The sequence below is a fragment of the Octopus bimaculoides genome, chromosome 2 (assembly GCF_046866305.1).
Source record: "Octopus bimaculoides isolate indiv1 chromosome 2, ASM4686630v1, whole genome shotgun sequence".
Lineage (NCBI taxonomy): Eukaryota > Metazoa > Mollusca > Cephalopoda > Octopoda > Octopodidae > Octopus > Octopus bimaculoides.
Window position 1 is genome coordinate 38,456,391 of NC_142929.1, and position 19,859 is coordinate 38,476,249.

Genomic DNA, 19,859 nt, shown 5'->3' on the forward strand with positions numbered 1-19,859 from the left:
ACTAGATTTGATGTGCAATATCAATTCGATATGAGGTAGCCCACTACTAAATGTAGCATATAGATGTAACATTTTAAGGTTCTCGTGTCGGAGTAACCAGTGAACATCGAAAAATTAACTCCAAGAAGGAAGAAATGTTATTTACATATATTTATTTGTTTACCCAACAGGTTGTTACAGAGACATTAGCAATTCTAGTGATAGTGACGACAAGGATGACTCGCTAGTTAGTAGTTGATATGTAGAAAAAGGTTGTCTGTCAGTAGAGAGGGAAAGAGTAAGGCAGTCATGGTGCTGACTAGAAAGGAAGAAACGATAAAGGTGGCATCACCTTTCTTATGGTCAAAAGCCTCTCTTAGCATGTCAAGCAAAGGTCAAAAGACTGACCTTTCCTTGACCAGTACAGGTCCTAGGGGATGGAGTGTTTCCTCATCAATCATCTAGTGTGGAGGATTTCCCGCTTGTTTTGATAAGCAACAAGCTGGTGGGTTTGGTTTCAAATCTCAGGCAGAGTCAAGCTAGACCCCCACATATCTAACTATATTGCTACTGTATCAATGTCTACCTCTTTTATTTTTAGTTCCTTGCTTTATAAACTTTACTTTTACTCCAATTTTATGTTATCATAAAATCATTGGTCCCTACTCAAAAAATCTCACTTCTTTTGTTTTTTTCTTCGTTTTTTCCCCCAATACATTAGAGATATAACTGACGTACGTGAAATAACAAAGGAATTTCCAAGTGATGCTGTCTATGATTTGAAGTAAGTTACTTTTTATATTATCCCAAATTTGTTTGTAAATTATTCTTTAAATAACTCTGCATACTTTTCTCATGTTACAAAAGTAAACAAGTAAACAGGTGTTTTTGATAGTTGTATGTGTGTGTGTACATATATATATATATATATATATATATATATATATATATATATATATATATGTATATATACAGATATAGAGGTTATGAGAGGTAATGGTGTCAATAGGACCCAAAGGTGTCAGGTAATGCTGAGTAAGTGCTATGGACAGACTATAGTTAAGCTCCAGTTTCGGTACACACATACATACGGACACACACACACACACGTATACACACATACATACAAACATACATACATACACATATGTATATATATTATATTACCTATGCCAGCATGGAAAAAGTATGTTATATGATGATGTGCTTATATATATATATATATTGTTTTGTTTCTCATTTTGGTTCCTTTGATCAAATAATCAATAACAATGGAAGTTTCCAGTCATGCTGCTTCAACATCACTCTTCCCATTTTTTTAAAGATCTTTTGTTATTACTCCAAACACTGCCAACTACTAGTGATTGCTCAAATATCTCTTGTCCTCTATTTTGGGCACTTGTCTCAATCCATCTCTTCTGAGCCCATATAAGGTTGCTCTGTGTCATTTAATGAAAAGTTTATGTCCAGTGGTCTGTACTGATAACTTTCTAAGTATTTAGAGCTGGTTTACAGAAAATGGATTACATTAGAAACAGTTAAATGTTAGCTGAACGTTATGTGAGTTGTATTAAAGATGAGAACAAAAAGCCTTTAAAGGTAAGTTTTAAAAAATAACCACCTTTTTAAGATAAGGAAATATAATTACAGATATACATGGAAAGCTTTAGACATTCAGTTAAAAATGATGTAGTGAATAATTTATTCTGTGTATGGAACAGATAAGTGGAATGAATAGCAGAACAAAAAACTGAATTTAATAATTAAAATTTGTTTCTCATTTATGAGAAAATAAGGTAAAACTTTAGGGAATACAGCCAAAACCATGTATGAAGACGGGAGTATTTAGATTTTGGAGGCATGGCTGTGTGGTTAAGAAGCTTGCTTTGTAACCAAGTATTTTTGGGTTCAGTCCCACTGTGTTGCATGTTGGATAAATGTCTTCAACTATCACCCCGACCTGACTAACGGCTGTTGAGTGAATTTGGTAGACAGAAACTGTGTGAAAACTCATTGTACATATATATACGTATATATATGTATGGAGTGGTTGGCGTTAGGAAGGGCATCCAGCTGTAGAAACTCTGCCAGATCAGATTGGAGCCTGGTGTAGCCATCTGGTTTCACCAGTCCTCAGTCAAATCGTCCAACCCATGCAAGCATGGAAAGCGGACGTTAAATGATGATGATGATGATGATGATATATATATATATATGTATATATATATACATACACACACACACGCACATATAATTGTATGCATGTATGCAGTTATATCTATATGTAAATGTATATGTATATGTATATCTATATATATCTAAATATATATATATATATATATATATATATATATACACACACACACACACATATGGTGGTAATGTGAGCCTCATGGAGGTAATGACTAGTGACTGAGACCTTTGGCAATATGCTGTGCTTGAGAACACCTGTCAAACCAAGCGAAATCATTGTTGTGGCTGCAGTCAGTGTCATGCAACTGGTACCCTGTGCCAGTAGTACGCAAAAGCACCCATTACACTCTCAGAGTGGTTGGTGTTAGGAAGGGCATCCTGCTATAGAAACCGTGTTAAATCAGACTGAAGTCTGGTGCAGCCCCTCAGCTTACCAGCCCTGGTCAAACTGTCCAGTCCTTGCCAGCATGGACAATGGACATTAAATATTGATGATGATGATGGTGATATCTTTTATCTCTTACTTGTTTCAATCATTAGACTGCGTCCATACTGGGGCACCACTTCGAAGGGTTTCAGTTGAAGAAATCAACCCCAGGACTTATTCTTTGTTTTTTCTTTTAAGCCTGGTCACCTTTTGCTGAACTGCTAAATTACAGGAATGTAAACACACCAACACTGGTTGTCAAACAGTGGTGGGTGACAAACACAGACATAAAGACACACACACACATAGATATATACATATATACAATGGGCTTCTTTCAGTTTCTGTCTACCAAATCCATTCACAAGGTTTTGGTTGGTCAGAGGCTATAGTAGAAGACACTTGCCCAAGGTGCTATGCAGTGGGACTGAACCTGGAACCATGTGATTGGGAAGCAAGCTCCTTACCACACAGCCATGCCTAAACACCTACATTGCTAGAAATAAGAGCTAAAATGCTCTAATGATGTAGTTAACGCACACAATTACATACATATATACTGACAGGGACTGTAATCATCCAAAAACATCGTTTGAAAATTCTTTATACTGACAATCAGTTTCGGCAGTTTCTGTTGTCTCATCAGTAAGGACTGGCTCAACCTTAGTAGTTTTCAGACTTTATTCTCTATCAGTATATATGTTTTCATCATAGAAATCTATGGATGATTCAATGGATTGCTAATGTGTACACAGAAAATTAATGTAGACAGTAGTTTACAATGTTTCACCGAAAAGGAAAACTATAATCATCACTAAATGTGACTAGGGTGTTAGAAACACTTATATTGCTAGAAATAAGAGCTAAGATGCTCTAATGTTGTAGTCAAAGCATATAATTGTATACATATATACTGATAGGAACTCTAATCGTCCAAAAACACTGTTCAAGAAATCCTTATACTCTATGGGAGATTTAGCAAATCATTAATGTGTTTTTGGATGATTACAGTCCCTGTCAGTATATATATATGTATACAATTATGTACTTTGACTGCAGCATTAGAGCATTTTAGCTCTTATTTCTTGCAATGTAGGTGTTTTTAACACCCTAGTCACATTTAGTGATGATTATATATACATGCCACTGGCATGTAAAAGTCAATCAAGCATGACATAATGCCAAAGGTCTTGATCATTGCCTCTATGAGGCCCAACTCTTGAAAGGAACTCAGCCACTTTGCCTCCGTGAGGCCAAACACTCAAATGAACCTCAGCCACCTTACCTCTGTGAGGTCCAACACTTGAAAGGAACTCAGCCGCTTTGCCTCCATGAGGCCTAATGCTCAAAAGGAACTCAGCCACTTTGCCTCTGTCAAGCCCAACGATCGAAAGAAACTCAGCCACTTTGCCTCTGTGAGGCCCAACGTTCAAAAGATGTTCTTTATGTGCCACCAGCATGGGTGCACTTGGCTTGATGGGTCCTCTCAAGCACAGCACATCTCCAAAGGTCTCGGTCACCTGTCATCAGCCTAATCTTATTCTCACAGCTACGCTCTTGGAGCATCTACCTCCACTACCAACTTGAAAGCTATCTACTACCTCTAGCTTGCCCACCTGGCAGCTGATGGAGTCTATTTTCTTTGCATTTTCAGCATTTATTGTATCTGTGCTCCTTCTACATACAAAAGTTAATTTCTCTGTTAACCTTCCTCTGATGTTGCTGCACCTTTTATGAATCCAAAGCTTACATTAGGTGCATCTTATGGCGTTTCTACCTACACCTTTTCTACAGATTGAGCAGAGCCATATACTTGAATGAATTTGTGATTTGTCTGCCTTCCTACTTTTTAAGACTTTGGTTTTTGCTAGGTTAACTCTAAGGCCCTTTGATTCATGACCTTGCTTCCATACCTGGAACTTCTTTTTATATATACTTATATATGCATTGCCAGTGCCGCCTGACTGGTCCCATGCTGGTGGCACATAAAAAGCACCATCCAAGCATGGTCATTGCCAGTGCTGCCTGACTGGCTCCCATGCCGGTGGCATGTAAAAAGCACCATTCAAGTGTGGTCAATGCCAGTACCGCCTGACTGGCCCTCGTGCTGGTGGCATGTAAAAAGCACCCACTACACTCTTGGGGTAGTTGGTGTTAGGAAGGGCAATCCAGCTGTAGAAACTTTGCCAGATCAGATTGGAGCCTGGTGCAGCCTTCTGGCTTGCCAACCCTCACTCAAACCATCCAACCCATGCTAGCATGGAAAGCGGACGTTAAACAACGACGATGAGTGAAACAGAGACAGGCAGAAGCAGGAAAAATGCCGCTGTTACTTGAATACTATACAAATATGTCTTTAAAAAGACTTTTCTTTTAAATTTACCAAAATTTAATTTTTCAATAATTTTTAAAAAATATATTATTCATATTTACTGTTGAAAAGATCTCAAGGATCGAAACTGGTTCTGTAATGTTCTTTATAAAAGTATTTTAGCCTTTTCTACTTTGTCTTTTTTCCATATATATATATATATATATATATATATATATATATGCATATATATATATATATCTTATTTCTTTATTGCTCACAAGGGGCTAAACATAGAGGGGACAAACAAGGACAGACAAAAGGATTAAATCGATTACATCAACCTCAGTGCATAACTGGTACTTAATTTATCGACCCCGAAAGGATGAAAGGCAGAGTCAACCTCGGTGGAGTTTAAACTCAGAACGTAACGGCAGACGAAATACCGCTAAGCATTTCGCCTGGCCTGCTAACGTTTCTGCACATATATATATATATATATATATATATATATATATATATATATATATATGTATATATATACATGTATATACACATGCATATATACACACACACACACACACACACACACACACACACACATATTTATATATATATACACATATATTCGTGTATGTCCAATTGGTGTTGGTTTGTTTCTGTCACCATAACACTGTGATCTGGCAAAAGAGATTGATAGGTACATCACTTAAAAAATAAGTACTGGGGTCATTTTGTTTGACCCGACCCTTGTTGTAGTATGGCAACAGTCTAATGACTGAAATAACTAAAAGATAATGATAAAGGATAGAATTTGTGACAAAAATGCTTGGTTGAAACATGGAAATTAACTTTCTAGATAATTTTGGTAAATACTTTACTAATGTCTCGTTTTTAGTAATAATTTTGCTTATGGCTAAAAAGTTTTAGATTGTGAAGGCTTTTCTTTGTGCATGTTTACTTTTAATTATAATTTACCCCAGAAATATTACTTTGGCCAAAAGAAGTATGTAAACTATTGTTCACATTAGGATCAATGTTAATTATTAATCTTGAAAATTATAGAACATATGGGAAATTGACAAGGCAATTTTCTATGGATGAAAATGATGATGGTTTTGAAATAGAGCAGATGAAGGTAAGAGGAAGAAAATTTCCTGAGCAAAACATTAAATATTTGTTACCAGCAGGACAATCCAGGATAAAATGAGATTAGTGGGCATGGCTGACTGGATTTTGAATCTGTTGTGGCAATGGCTTTTTTGGCAGCAGTACTTTTTGGCACTGAAAGCAAACATATATGCATGCAGAAAAATACACATACAGATAAATAGATAAATAGATAGATAGATAGATAGAGAGAGAGAGAGAGAGAGAGAGAGATGTGTCATTTAATACATCTCAATGTTTCTCTCTGATTATTCTGCTCAGCACCAAAATTTAAATTCACTGTCAGTTCTACCTTGTCAAAGATGTTCAAAAATCCATTGTTTTGTCAATATTTCATCAGCCATCATATAGATAAAGTGAAACAAGAGTTGTTTAGTAGTTGTGATTATAAGTTAGTTGTCAGACTAGAATAAAAACAGACTTTTCACAGTGTCAAAAGGTCCTGGGGCAAAGTGTCTGATGTCAAATAAGTCAGCACTAAATCAATGGTGCCAAATGGGCAGGGCCAAAACAGCTGTGACAAAATGTCTCAAACCCAACCCAAGAATATTTTATTTTTATCTTTCTAGTTAGGAAGAAAAGCAGTCCCTATGACCCTTTACGGAGCCTCTGAGACTTGTGGCAAGGAGGTATCTTCAGAGCACAGCTCTGACCTGAATGCTTTCAACAGAATAGACTCTGTTAAAGCCACTTTAGATACCAGGTAGTGGCATTAAATGAGCCTTAGATTAAGTATGAACTCTCCCATCCCTTGTGGGGGAATAAAACTCAGAGTGCAAAAATCTAGAATGATGCAGCAAAACACTGGACTTGATATTCTTACAGCTCCTACAATCAATTGCCTTAAGTTGCTACTTTATTTATAGACCCTGAAGGAAAAAAGGTAAAGTTGACCTGAGTGTGATTTGAACTCGGAAAGTTGGAACAAATGCGCAAAGCATTCTATTTGATGCTCTTATAATTCTGCAAATTTGCCACCTAATAACTGCAAATTCCCTGTCTTTCCAACAAGCTTTTACATTTTCCTGTATCTATGAGTTATTTACATAAACATGTGGATATTGCTTATGTTTCTCATTTTCACAAGATATTTAAAACTGTATTTTCAGAAATTATTCTGATGTTTATTTTTATCTGAAGAAAATATGATCTTTGATTTTCTCAAATATAATGTCTTAAAAAGAGTTTCTCTAAATGCTGTTAGTGATATAGCATAGGTTATGGTTAAATAGATAGTATAGTATTGAATATAGTGAAATAGTAAAGCTTTTATTGATATCTTTATGTTATATATGATCTTTTTTTTAGGTGGACTGTGAGAAGTGGATATACTCAGCTAAATTATTACTTTCTGACATTCTCAAAGAGCCACTAATTCTTACATTTCCTAACGTTGAAAAACAACAGAGTAAAATAGAAAATTCATTTGCTGAAGATACTAACAAACCTGTAATATCAGAATGCTTAGAGAAATTAAATATTCCCAGAAAAGATGAAGGGAAAATGCAGGTAATTATTTGATTAAAGCATTTTTATTATTTTAGTCATGCAGTTATAGGAGCAAGAATTAAGTTTCATTGCTTGATCAAAATTTTATGACTTTAACATCTAGAAATAGCTGTAGATAGAGCCCTAAGAAGAGAGTGGCTGGCACAGCATTTATTCCATGGTTTAAAATTGTTTCAACAATGTAGTGGGAAAGGTAGCAGATGAAATAGGCATGTGGACGACATCAAAGTAAAACAATGGGAAAACATTGGATTGTAGTTTAAATAATATATTCAAATGACACTTGCACCTACTTGTTGTATACATCAAATATTTCACTACATCACATTACCAACTTATTTTGAGCTGGTGAAGAAGAAATTAACAGGGTAAATACTGTGTCGATATGACAGGGAAGAATCGGACATGTGTGTGCATTGGTCATTCAGTGGTGTCTGTTTATGTTCTGCATCTGCTACTGTGTTGGGTCGTTCATGCTGAACATCTGGCTCTGTGTTGCCTGCTTAACTGGCAAATTTACTTGCTGGCTGTCTCGCCTTTGGCTATCTCTCTTTCAATGCCGTCCCTTGACGGATTGCTGTATTTATAATGGTTGTGACAGCTAGAAGGACAGACATACCACAGGATAAATTTCTACCTATGTAGGTCGCCTCCTTTCCACTTGAACCTTAAATGACATAACTGCAGTTGTAGGTTGCAGGGAAAAACCATCCATCACTTTTTGACAGGACAAAGAAATTTCTTTCACACCTGTTTGGCCAGTGGTGGATCAGACAAGTGAGAATCCTTATATTTGGTTTTGAATCTCAGCTTGGAAAAAGGAAGTGTTAGTTTTTACAACAACATACAGATGACAGATCAAACATCATGTATATAGACATGGCTGAGAACACTGAAGGTAAATGTAATACCATTGTCTCCATTCTTGGACTTACTCCATGTGCACTCTCATCACCACAGCTAGATGATTTTTATCTGCTACTGATATATTTATATTTTTATACACAGCACATCCATAAGAGATACTATCTCCAAAAAAATATAGTTAATTTGGCTTCTTCTAATGTATTTACAGTGCACAAATAATAAATACTATGTCCGGATGAATACAGTAGGAAGTTGGGCTTTTTGTAATATATTTTTATTAAGTATGATACACAAATGGCTATACATAGATACATGCACACACACACACACACACACACACACACATACATGTATGTATATGACAAAGACAGTGATAATATAGTACCAATAGAATGATAATAATATTTATAATAATAATAATATAATATGGTAATAATAATGATAATAATAATAATAATAATAATAATAATAATAATAATAATAATAATAATATGAACTGCTAACAAAACTTTACAACTATGTTTTGCAAAATCCTAGTTTGATGCCCTCTTGGCTAGTTAATGGTTTAACATTTCTGCTTCCAAAAAATGAGGAAACAAACGAACCAAAAAATTATCGATCCATAACCTGCTTAACAACAATGTATAAGACGCTAACATCTGTCCTAACCGAGTACACCTATAGTTTTTTAATAGAAAGTAGCATATTACCTAATGAGCAAAAGGGATGTAAATGTGGATCTTATGGTTGTAAAGATCAGCTACTCATCAATAAGATGATCTTAGAAGATTGTCACAAGCGACAGAAAAACTTGTCAATAGCCTGGATAGACTATAAAAAGGCCTTTGATAGCCTACCACATAGCTGGATTAGGAAATGTCTGGAAATGTATAAAATAGCTCCTACTCTGCGTAACTTTTCATCTGTAAGTATGAGATCATGGAGAACCACACTGACGTTGAACAATGACAATGAATCTCTAAATGCTGGAGATGTAAGAATTTCATGTGGCATTTTCCAGGGTGACTCACTATCACCACTCCTCTTCTGTCTAGCCCTAATACCGCTCTCAAAATTGCTCAATGATGCACAGTATGGTTATAAAATATTTGATAAAAATATAAATCATCTCATTTACATGGATGATTTAAAGCTCTTTGCAAAAAATGACCAACAACTCAAAGGCCTACTAGCGATTGTTAAACAATTCAGTGATGACATCAGGATGCAATTTGGCCTTGATAAATGTGCAAAAGCTACCTTTATCAAAGGAAAAATGACAAAAACATCTAATGTGAACTTTGACCAGCAAAATGTCATAAAAGAGTTAAAACCAGCGGAGAGCTACAAATACCTAGGGGTAATTGAAGGGGACAATATCAAGCATTCAGTGATGAGGGAAAGGATTAGAAGAGAATGTTATCGCAGGGTGAGAGCAATACTGAAGACAGAGCTGAACGCGAGAAACAGGATCGAAGCGATCAATGCTCTAGCCATACCAGTCATGACTTACAGTTTCAATATCGTTAACTGGTCAATTACTGAAATATGTAATGTTGACAGAAAAATACGAAAACTGTTGACAATGCATAGAATGCACCACCCTAAGGCAGATATAGAACGTCTTTATCTGCTAAGAAAAGAGGGAGGCCGAGGACTTCTACAGCTGGCATTATCAATGAAGGTAGCCACAATTGGCCTAGACACCTATCTGAAAAACTCTGAGGACTGGATGCTAAAACTTGTCTCAAAACATGAAAGCAAGAAAGCATCTTACTCAGTAACAAAACAGGCAAAGGAATATCTAAGTGAATTCCAATTGCAACAAATTCAAGAATTAGACGAACTAGAAACACCTGCAGAAAAAGCTAAGCGCTTGAAAACCCGTGCTAAAATTGCTGCCTTAGATATTATGACTGAAAAATGGAATGGAAAACCTCTCAATGGCAAATACCCAAAGAGAGCGAATAATGCAGATATTGACAAAGCCCTTACCCATCAATGGCTAATGGCGTCTGGCTTGAAATCAGAAACAGAGGGGTTTATCATAGCAGCCCAAGATCAATGCCTACCTACAAAGAACTACCAGGCTAACATATTAAAGAACGGCAGCTCCCCATTATGTCGTATATGCCAACAACAAAATGAAACCATCGATCATGTTGTCTCCATGTGCAGTCTGCTTGCACCTACAGAGTATCTCAACAGGCATGATAGAGCTGCACAATATATTCACTGGGTAATATGCAAAAACCTGGACTTGCCCCATGATAAAAACTGGTGGGAACACAAACCACCCCCAGTACTTGAAAATGATCACATTGCACTCCTCTGGAACTTCACCATTCAAACTGACAGAAAGATAGATGCAAATAGGCCAGACATCATACTGAAAGACTTCAGACAAAAATCATGCCTCCTCATTGATATGACTGTCCCAATTGATATAAACGTATCTGTCAAGACCTACCAAAAACTGAGCAAATATAAAGATCTTGAAATAGAAATTAGCAAAATGTGGAATCTGAAGATGAAAACAATACCTATTGTCATAAGTGCCCTGGGAATGACAGCGAAACGGGCTGATTACTACCTAGTTCAGATACCAGGAAACCCCAAAATGGCTGAAGTTCAAAAGATAGTGCTCATGGGAACTGCCCATATCCTACGTAAAATACTGTCTATGTGATCTCAAATTTTAAAGCAAACACATAATTTTCTTATGGTTTCTTAAACATTCACTAGAACAAAACTGTACAAATCCAAATATATGGTACCCTAGGCATAACACCTACATGAACTTCTAACTTGTTGTCTCTTGAGGTCTCTGGGTGAGACTTGGATCCAACTTGTACAAATGCAAAACAAAAATCAAACATAAAATAATAATAATAATAATAATAATAATAATAATAATAATAATAATAATAGTAATAATAATAATAATAATAATAATAATGATGATAATATTTAATAATAATAATAATAGGCTTCTTCTCTCAACTGGTTAGAAGTGTTATCACGTACATTGTTTTGTCTTGGTATAGAAGATGGGCTACAGCAAATATTCTTCTCAGTACCACAGATTTGCTTGTCACTTGTATGATCTTAACCAGTTGAGTATGTTCCTTAGTGGCTGATGATATGTGCATCTCTGATCATGAGCAAAAGTAGATGGAGAGCATCATATCCATGTGTTGAGAGGAATTCTTTGGGGTTTGGATAATTCACCTCAGGAAACATGAGTGTTTCGTTCAACATCCTTAAATGACCTTTATTCAGGGACCTTTTGAGCGGGATGGGCTACTCGACATTTAGAAAATTCTGACTGGGTCTCACCTGCAAGGTCATGCACTGTTAATCTTGATACGAGATCACCATGTTGTGCACATATGGTTGTGATGCATGTGTTTGGTGTACCCTTATCAGGCGGATGGTCATGATGGGTATACTGGGCTTTGTATATTTTACCCCAGTGTCACTGTCACTTTGATGACATGCACTGCTCTCTCACTCAATAACAACCACAACAACAATGATTTCAAATTTTGATACAAGGCTAGTTATTTGAAGAGAGAGGTATAGTTGATTACACTGACCTCGTACTCAACTGGTACTTTTTTTTTTGTATCGAATCTGAAAGGATGAAAGGCAAAGGTGACCTTGACAGAATTTGAATTCAAAATGTAAAGAACTGGAAGAAATGCCACTAAACATTTTGTCCAACAGACTAATGATTCTGCCAGTTTGCAACCTTAACAATAATGATAATGATGGTGATGGAAAATAATTACAATATTAATAAGTGTATAATGGACGATATATGAGTGTTTAGCTTTTGCCAAACAACCTGCACAAATGATTTGTTTATAGGGCTCACTCCCTCCATCAAATTGACATTGCTTGAGCAGGTGCATGGTGTACCATACATCAGGTGTCAAAGTGATTGCAATGCAATGTGAGATGAAGTGCTTTTCTCAAGAATCCTATGCACCACCCAATCTAGGAATTGAAACTATGATTTTGCAGTCATGATTGCAACATCTTAACCACTAGGCTATGTGTCTTCACTTAATATGTGTATAATGGTATGAATATTGACACTGTACTTATTTGTGTTTAATTGCACTTTCCCTAGACTTAAAATCTTAATTGGTGTGCATGTTACAGATGCAATTCAAATGCTATCAAATATCCAGTCAAATTTCCTAATAATGTGGATTGTATATCCAGAAGTCAATCATATCTAATGCCCAAACTATAATAATGTTAGTTTCTTATAATGCTGTTATGACATTAAACATTTTTATATTTCATAAATATGTTCACAGTGAAGGTAATATCAATCAAAGTAATTTCCTATTTACTAATATATGTATAAGTTTCAGAAATGGGATGCAAAACTAAAACGGACAAATGGAGAAATGATGAACTGTGCTTAGTTTCTGTTTATACACTGTTGATTATCTTACATGGTCAACTTTGATCAAAGGGTATTTTAGAAGATCTGTTAATCTAATTAAAGCTATTGATTTGCTTCTTTGTTGAATCTGTTTCTTGTATTAGAAATTTGATTGTGTTTTGCATTGTATTAGTATTCATGAAGTGAAGGTGCATGGCTAAGTGGTTAAGATATTTGGCTCAAATGTAAGGTCATGAGTTCGATTCCTGGTGGCACATTGCATTCTTGAGCAAGACACTTTATTTTACATTGCCCCAGTTCACTCAGCAGGCAAAAATGAGTTCTACCTGTATTTCTAAGGGCTAGCCTTGTCACATCCTGTGTCAGGCTGAATCTCCCTGTAAACTACGTTATGGTTGCATGTGCCCATGGAGTGCTCTGTCACTTGCACATTAATTTCATGAGTAGGCTGTTCCGTTGATTGGATCAACTGGAACCCTCATTGTTGTAACTGATAGCGTGCCTGTGTATTCATGGCTGAGTGATTTTTGTGAATGTCTCTATTAATGTGTATTTTTTTTTAGTCAAGTTTAAAGACTTGTTTGTCTGTGTGTGCAGGTATATATTTTGGTGAAGATTATGTTTGGGTGATTGCATTTTGTTTTGTTGCTTTATTGTTATTGAATTCATAGGGAAATATGATTTTGCTTATTTGTATCTGGATTACAATTAAAATGATTGTAGTAAATTGGTTACATCAAAATAATTTCTGTTTTTAGGAGCATGGTGTAGATCATTCTGATGGTGTCCTTCTTGCAAAGCCTCCAGATACATTACCGCTACCTTCCTCTAGAGCAGGAAGTTTCCCCGAAGAAACTTCAAAGAGTGATTCTGCAAGAAAAAGCATCGCTGAGAGTTCACAAAAGGATTCCAAATTTGTTGATACAGGAGCCACCAAAGCACCAGAAGCAACAAAAAAGCCAGCAGGAATCAAAGTACGTAAAACATCCAAAGTATTAGAAGCAGCTAAAACATCAGAAACAACTAAAATGCCTGAAGCAACCAAAACACCAGAAGCAACCAAAGCAGCCAAAGCAACCAAAACACATGAAGCAACCAAAGCAACCAAAGCAATCAAAACACATGAATCAAAAGCAATCAAATCATCAGAAGGAGCCAAAGCAGCCAAAACACCTGAAGTAAGCGAAGCATCAGAAAGAACTGAATCATCAGATGAGGCTAAAGTATCAGAAGGCAATGAAACAGGACCAGACAGTGAAGCAGAAGTTATCTATGTATCAGTATCAACTCAAACAGTAAGCCAATTAACATACAGTGAATACAGAATGGAGCAACTATCCAAATTAAAAAAATTAGAAAGCAAGAAATCTTTGCAAGGATACACACAATCATTAGACAATATAAGCAGAATCAGTTCTGATATTACAAAACAATCTTCAAGTCTCATAAAATCAAAAGTAAGATGGTTTTTAAATGCTATTTTCTTATGTTTTACTGGACTGGTACAGAAAGTTTATTATAGTTGTTTCAAATTTAACTGTAAATTAAGTTATATACTAACATATTTTCCTATCAAGTGCATTGCTTTACATTTTCCCCACACAACTTAGTCATTTTACAGAATTAAAATAACTCAAATCCCAAGACTAATCTTATATTAATTCAAACTAAGTAATAAATCTTTATAAGTAAGGCTCTGACAAAGGATAGGGAGTTGTGGTGATTTGTTGTACTTGAGATGGCATGTTCTTTGCAGGTGCTGGTACCACATAAAATGCACTTGTGCTAGTTCCATGTAAACTGCATTTGTGCTGGTGCTGCATAAATACACTGGTGCCTGTGCATAAATGCACCCATGCCAGTGACATATAGAAAGCATTCAGCACACCTTGTAAAGTGGTTGGCATTAGGAAGGGCATCCAGCTATAGAAACCATGCCAAAACAGACAACTGGAACCTGGACAGCTTCCTGGCTGGCCAGCTCCTGTGAAACCGTCCAACCCATGCCAGCATGGAAAACAGATGTTAAAATGATGATGATGATGATGATGAAGTGAGATGAGAGTCAATTATGGCATTTGTAAAGTGAGAGGCCATTACTTAATTTGGAAGTGGGCACTCAAAAATTCTTATGTGAAAACTGTGGCAGAACTCACACTTTCCTCCTCCTCCCCTGACCACTGCTACCGCCACCACCACCACCACCATTATTTAATGCCCATTATTCCATGCTTGCATGGGTCAGAGAGAATTTGTGGTGGCAGATATTCTACCGCCAAATACCTTTTTTGTTTCCATTTACAACCATCACATGGTGTCAAGACAGGGATACATGCAAATACACACACACACACACACACACACACACACACACACACACACACACACACATATACATATATGGCAGGCTACTTTCAGCTTCCATCTACCAGATCTACACTTACAAGGCTTTAGTTAGCCCAGGGCTATAGTAAGAGATACTTACCTAAGGGGCTGTGCTGTGGCATTGAACTCAAGGCCATATAATTGGGAAGCAAGCTTCTATACCGCAGCCACACTCATGCCAATAGCCATGCCTATACCTATTCATTTCAAAATACAATGTCAATCATTTGAATGAGATAAGATTAGAATGTGATATCAATAATGGAATGTTAACCTTTTAGCATTCACATTGCTCTGTCAAATGTAATTCTTATTTATTCACATTCTTTTGAATTGATCGTGCTTCAAGATTTTGATGATGTGATTGCTTATTTTTAAAATGACATTGTAGGATAGGTGTGAGAGATTGGAGCAGGCCAGTTTGAACATAAAACATATAGAATATTTTGGTCAGATATTGTCAGTTTAAATGCTAAAGGGAGAGAGAGAGAAAGAGAGAAGAGAGAAAAAGAGAGGGAAAGAAAGAAAGAGAGAAAAGAGAGGAAGAGAGAGGGAGAAAAAAGAGAGAGAAAGAAAGAAAAAAAAAAGAGAAGGAGAGATAGATAGAGAAAAACAATAAAACATCTAATGTCAAGTAAGTTAGTGCTGAATCAGTGATACCAAAATGGTGTGGCCAAGACAGCTGAGCCAAAACGTCTCATATGCTTTTCCTCTTGGTGTAACTTATCTTTTAAATGAAAGTAATATCAATTCAGCAAGTAGTTGTGCCTATGAGCAGAATGCAGTGACTTTGCAGTTATTAAAGCATTTTGGTACTTTTTCTGGAAAATTACTTAGAAAATTACTTAGAACAAGAGAAGACACATGGGAAAGAGAATCGTTAAAGAGGTCATGGGATGTGTGATGAAAGAACTTTGCCAAAGAAACTAAAATAATTATAATAAAGCTTAAGTGAAGACCAAATATATAGTGTGTGTGTTTAACTGGCAAAATATGACCATCCCCAAATATGAATGACCATGGGAGTGTACCTAGAAAGTTCACCCCTGAGGCACTAGTCTGGGCAAGGTTGTTTATGGAAGACCAGCAGTCGCCCATGCATACCAGCTTCCCCTCTCCATGCCACTGCTGATGTTTTCCAAGGGAAAAGCAAAAGCCAGTACAGCATGGCATCAATGACATCACAACACATTTCTACAGATCAGTGAAATGGAGCAGCATGAAATAAAGTGTCTTGCTCAAGAACACAATACAGTCCAGTCTGGGAATCGAACTCACTACCTCATGATTGTGAGCCCGACACTCTAACCACTGAGCCATGTGCCTTCATGTGCCCAAGTATAACAATACTTAGAAAATAATTTTTGTTTTACATGTTTTACATGTTTTAAATACATGTACAGTAATTTTCTGAAGTGGGGTGACTTTCATAAAAATTAATTCTGTTTCTTTCTTAAAGCATATAAGAAAAATCATTATTTTTACCCTACTTGTAAATGAGTGATGGTTGAAGACAAAGGTTATCCAGCCATAGAAAATCTGCCCCAACAAATTCCATCTGATCTGTGCAAGCATGGAAAAATGGACATTAAAATGATGATGATCTGATATAAAATTGATTTTTGTTTATTCGTTCATTTAAAGTTCATGTTTCCATGCTAGTTTGAGTTGGATGGAAAATATTTTAGTCAGCATTTTATAGCCAGATGTCCTTCCTCTTTGCCAACGCTTATCTGTTCTTGAAGTATAGATTTTTTATTGCTATATTTTTATATTCCAGTGGTCTTTCAAAATATACAGCTACTAATCATAATGTTAACAAAGAATGTAAACATCATAGCACTCTTTCACTCAGATGGTAACAACTGAAACCATAAGATGTCATCATCTGTGCACATACATACATACATACATACATACATACATACATACATACATACATACATACATACATACATACATACATACTTAGGTCTTATGAATACATGGCAACCTCACTAGTGTTGGTGCCATAAAAAAGCATTGAGTACACTCTGTAAAGTGCTTGGCATTAGGAATAGCATTTAGCCATAGAATTCATGCCATAGTTCTCTGTTTCATTGGTTCCCATTGAACTGTTCAACCTATGTCAGCAACGAAAAAGAGATGCTTAATGATGATGATGATGATGATGACAATGATATGTGAGTGAACATATATATATATATATATATATATATATATATATATATATATATATATATATATATATATATATATATATATATATATACACACACACACACATATATATATATCTATGTATATATAACTCTCAGCACTATTTCCATGCTGGCACCTGCATCATGCTTCAATCTCTTCTTAGGTATGGTTTCTGTGGCCAGATGCCCATCCTGATGCCAACCACTTTACAGAGAATACTAGATACTTTTTTCATGGCACCAGCACTAGGGAAGTAGCCTTGCAGCTTGCAACGCTAAGGGCCTAAAGAGGCCTCTAAAGGAGAGTAGAAGAGAGAAGGTGTAATGATTCTAGGTGGTATGACAAAAAAGGGTAAAGTATGAAGAGAGAAACAAATTCATAGTTGTGAGGAGGATAGTTGGAGAGGCAGTAACAAAGTAAGGTCTAATGGAAGGGAAATTGTGGAAAGGAAAGGAATTAGTGTCAGGGGTTAGTGAAGAAGGAAGGGACTGAGCAATAAGGTTAATAAGGTGGGTTGTGTGTATGGTGGAGTTTCCTAGGTTATCATACATTATACAATTTCCATTCACAAGTTATTGGTTGACCTGGAGCTATAGAAGGGGACACTGGCCCAAAATACTGTGCAGTGGGATTGACTCTGAAGCCACATGGTTGCAAAGCAAACTTCTTAAATCATATAGCCATTTATGCACTGCAATCTCAGATATTGAAGGAGACAGAAAATGTTTGAACATTTTATAACATTTTCCTATATATGTAAGCAAAAGTGGTATGTCAGTACCAGACTAAACACCAGAAAGTTTTTAGTTTTGTTTCTCTGTATTTTGAGCTCAAAACTCAGTGGTCTTTGCTCTCTTCTCCTTTCATGAGGAGAGTAATGTTCATACATACATACATACATACATACATACATACATACATACATACATACCCTGTTATTGATGTTGAAATTCCAATGAAGGAGTCTTGGATCTAGGTTAGAAACCGATTCTTTCTCCATTGGTAAGAAATCTTGAAATAAACTGAAAAGTAAATGTTTTTTGGTTATAAATTATTACACACACATTCATGCACATAAACACATGTAGTAATAAATTTTAAAAATACAACAGCGAAAAAAAGCAATATATATATAAAGTAAAATTTGTAACATCCCATTGGTATTCAAAAGCTTGTTATACAGTGACAAGCTGTCTTTGAAACAGTGAATTGAATAGTGAAATGAATATCAATGAAAACTGACACACATATATGCAACGTTGTATTTGTGTGTTCTTGGTTTAAATGTACTTTATAATAGATTGTAATTTGTGCCTAGACTGAAATTGAAGATGATATCATAGAAGTGATTGGAAGTGATGGTCACACCCTAAGTCAAACTCTAGAGTACAGTAAACACCAAGTAAGTTTTTACAGAGTATCCTTGAAAATTTCCTCATTGTTTAACTTGTAAACTAACTCATAAATCAAAGAATTGTTATATAAATATATACATGCATCAGCATTGCCGCAGCTCTAAGCTGAAACTACAAACAACTAAATATATTGGGTGCTGTGAATGAATTATCATCTAAATTACGCAAAAAAGAAAATAACACTGACATCTCATTTTAACATATATTTACCAAAATTACATAAAAATATCTTGAAATACTAAAGAGTAAATTTATTCAATAAAATCGCCACTGGCTTCAACTACGGCCTCCAGACAACTTTGGAGTTTCATGCAACTCATCTGGACAGTCTCCTTGTTTAAGTTAGTGAATGCTGCCATAATCCTTGCTTTCAGTTCATCTTTGGTGTTACAAGAAGTTTTGTTGGTCTCTCACCCAACTGCACCCCACACAATAATCAAGGGGGTTGCAGTCTGAGGAGTTAGGTGGCCAGATGTTAGGAGTGGTGTGGTCACAGAAATTGTCTGACAGCCATGACTGAGCTCTCCTGCTTGTGTGACATGGTGCAGAGTCCTGTTGCCAGACATAGGGTCTGTGGGAAGATGGATGGAGGCATAACATCAGCATCACTAGTGATTACTCCAAACACCATGATTTTCACTGGCTGTTTGATTTTTATCATTCTCAGTACATGTTTTGGGCACACAGTAAGCCAACAATTGTTCTGTGTGTTCCCCATCTTATCCTGGCAGAAATTTTTCTCGTCTGAGAAAAACCAAAGCATGTTCAGTTGGAGGAGATGCTTGAGTTTCTTCAAAAGCTTCATAGTGTGGTCTTTCCTCTTGTTCTTGGTGGCTTGGGATAAAAATTGGCCCTTTCTCATCTTGTATGAAGAATGCAAAATACCTTCATGCATTACCTGCCTGATAAGAAACTCAGACACTCCCATGTCCCTAGTGATGGAACTGATTGACTTGGAAGGATCGTTGTCAATCATGG

General features: G+C 36.1%; 1 protein-coding gene across 3 annotated transcripts in view; it reads left to right on the plus strand.

Annotated features, from left to right (window-relative positions):
• The window catches only part of LOC106873453 (axonemal dynein light chain domain-containing protein 1), a 103,902-nt gene that overhangs the window by 72,497 nt on the left and 11,546 nt on the right, over window positions 1-19,859 (plus strand). For all 3 annotated transcript variants that reach the window (XM_014920813.3, XM_014920812.3, XM_089343602.1), the window contains exons 21-25: window positions 701-763; window positions 5,976-6,048; window positions 7,389-7,589; window positions 13,638-14,336; window positions 18,785-18,868. In XM_014920813.3, coding sequence (XP_014776299.1) covers window positions 701-763; window positions 5,976-6,048; window positions 7,389-7,589; window positions 13,638-14,336; window positions 18,785-18,868 — 1,120 coding nt within the window. The remainder of the gene's footprint in view (window positions 1-700; window positions 764-5,975; window positions 6,049-7,388; window positions 7,590-13,637; window positions 14,337-18,784; window positions 18,869-19,859) is intronic.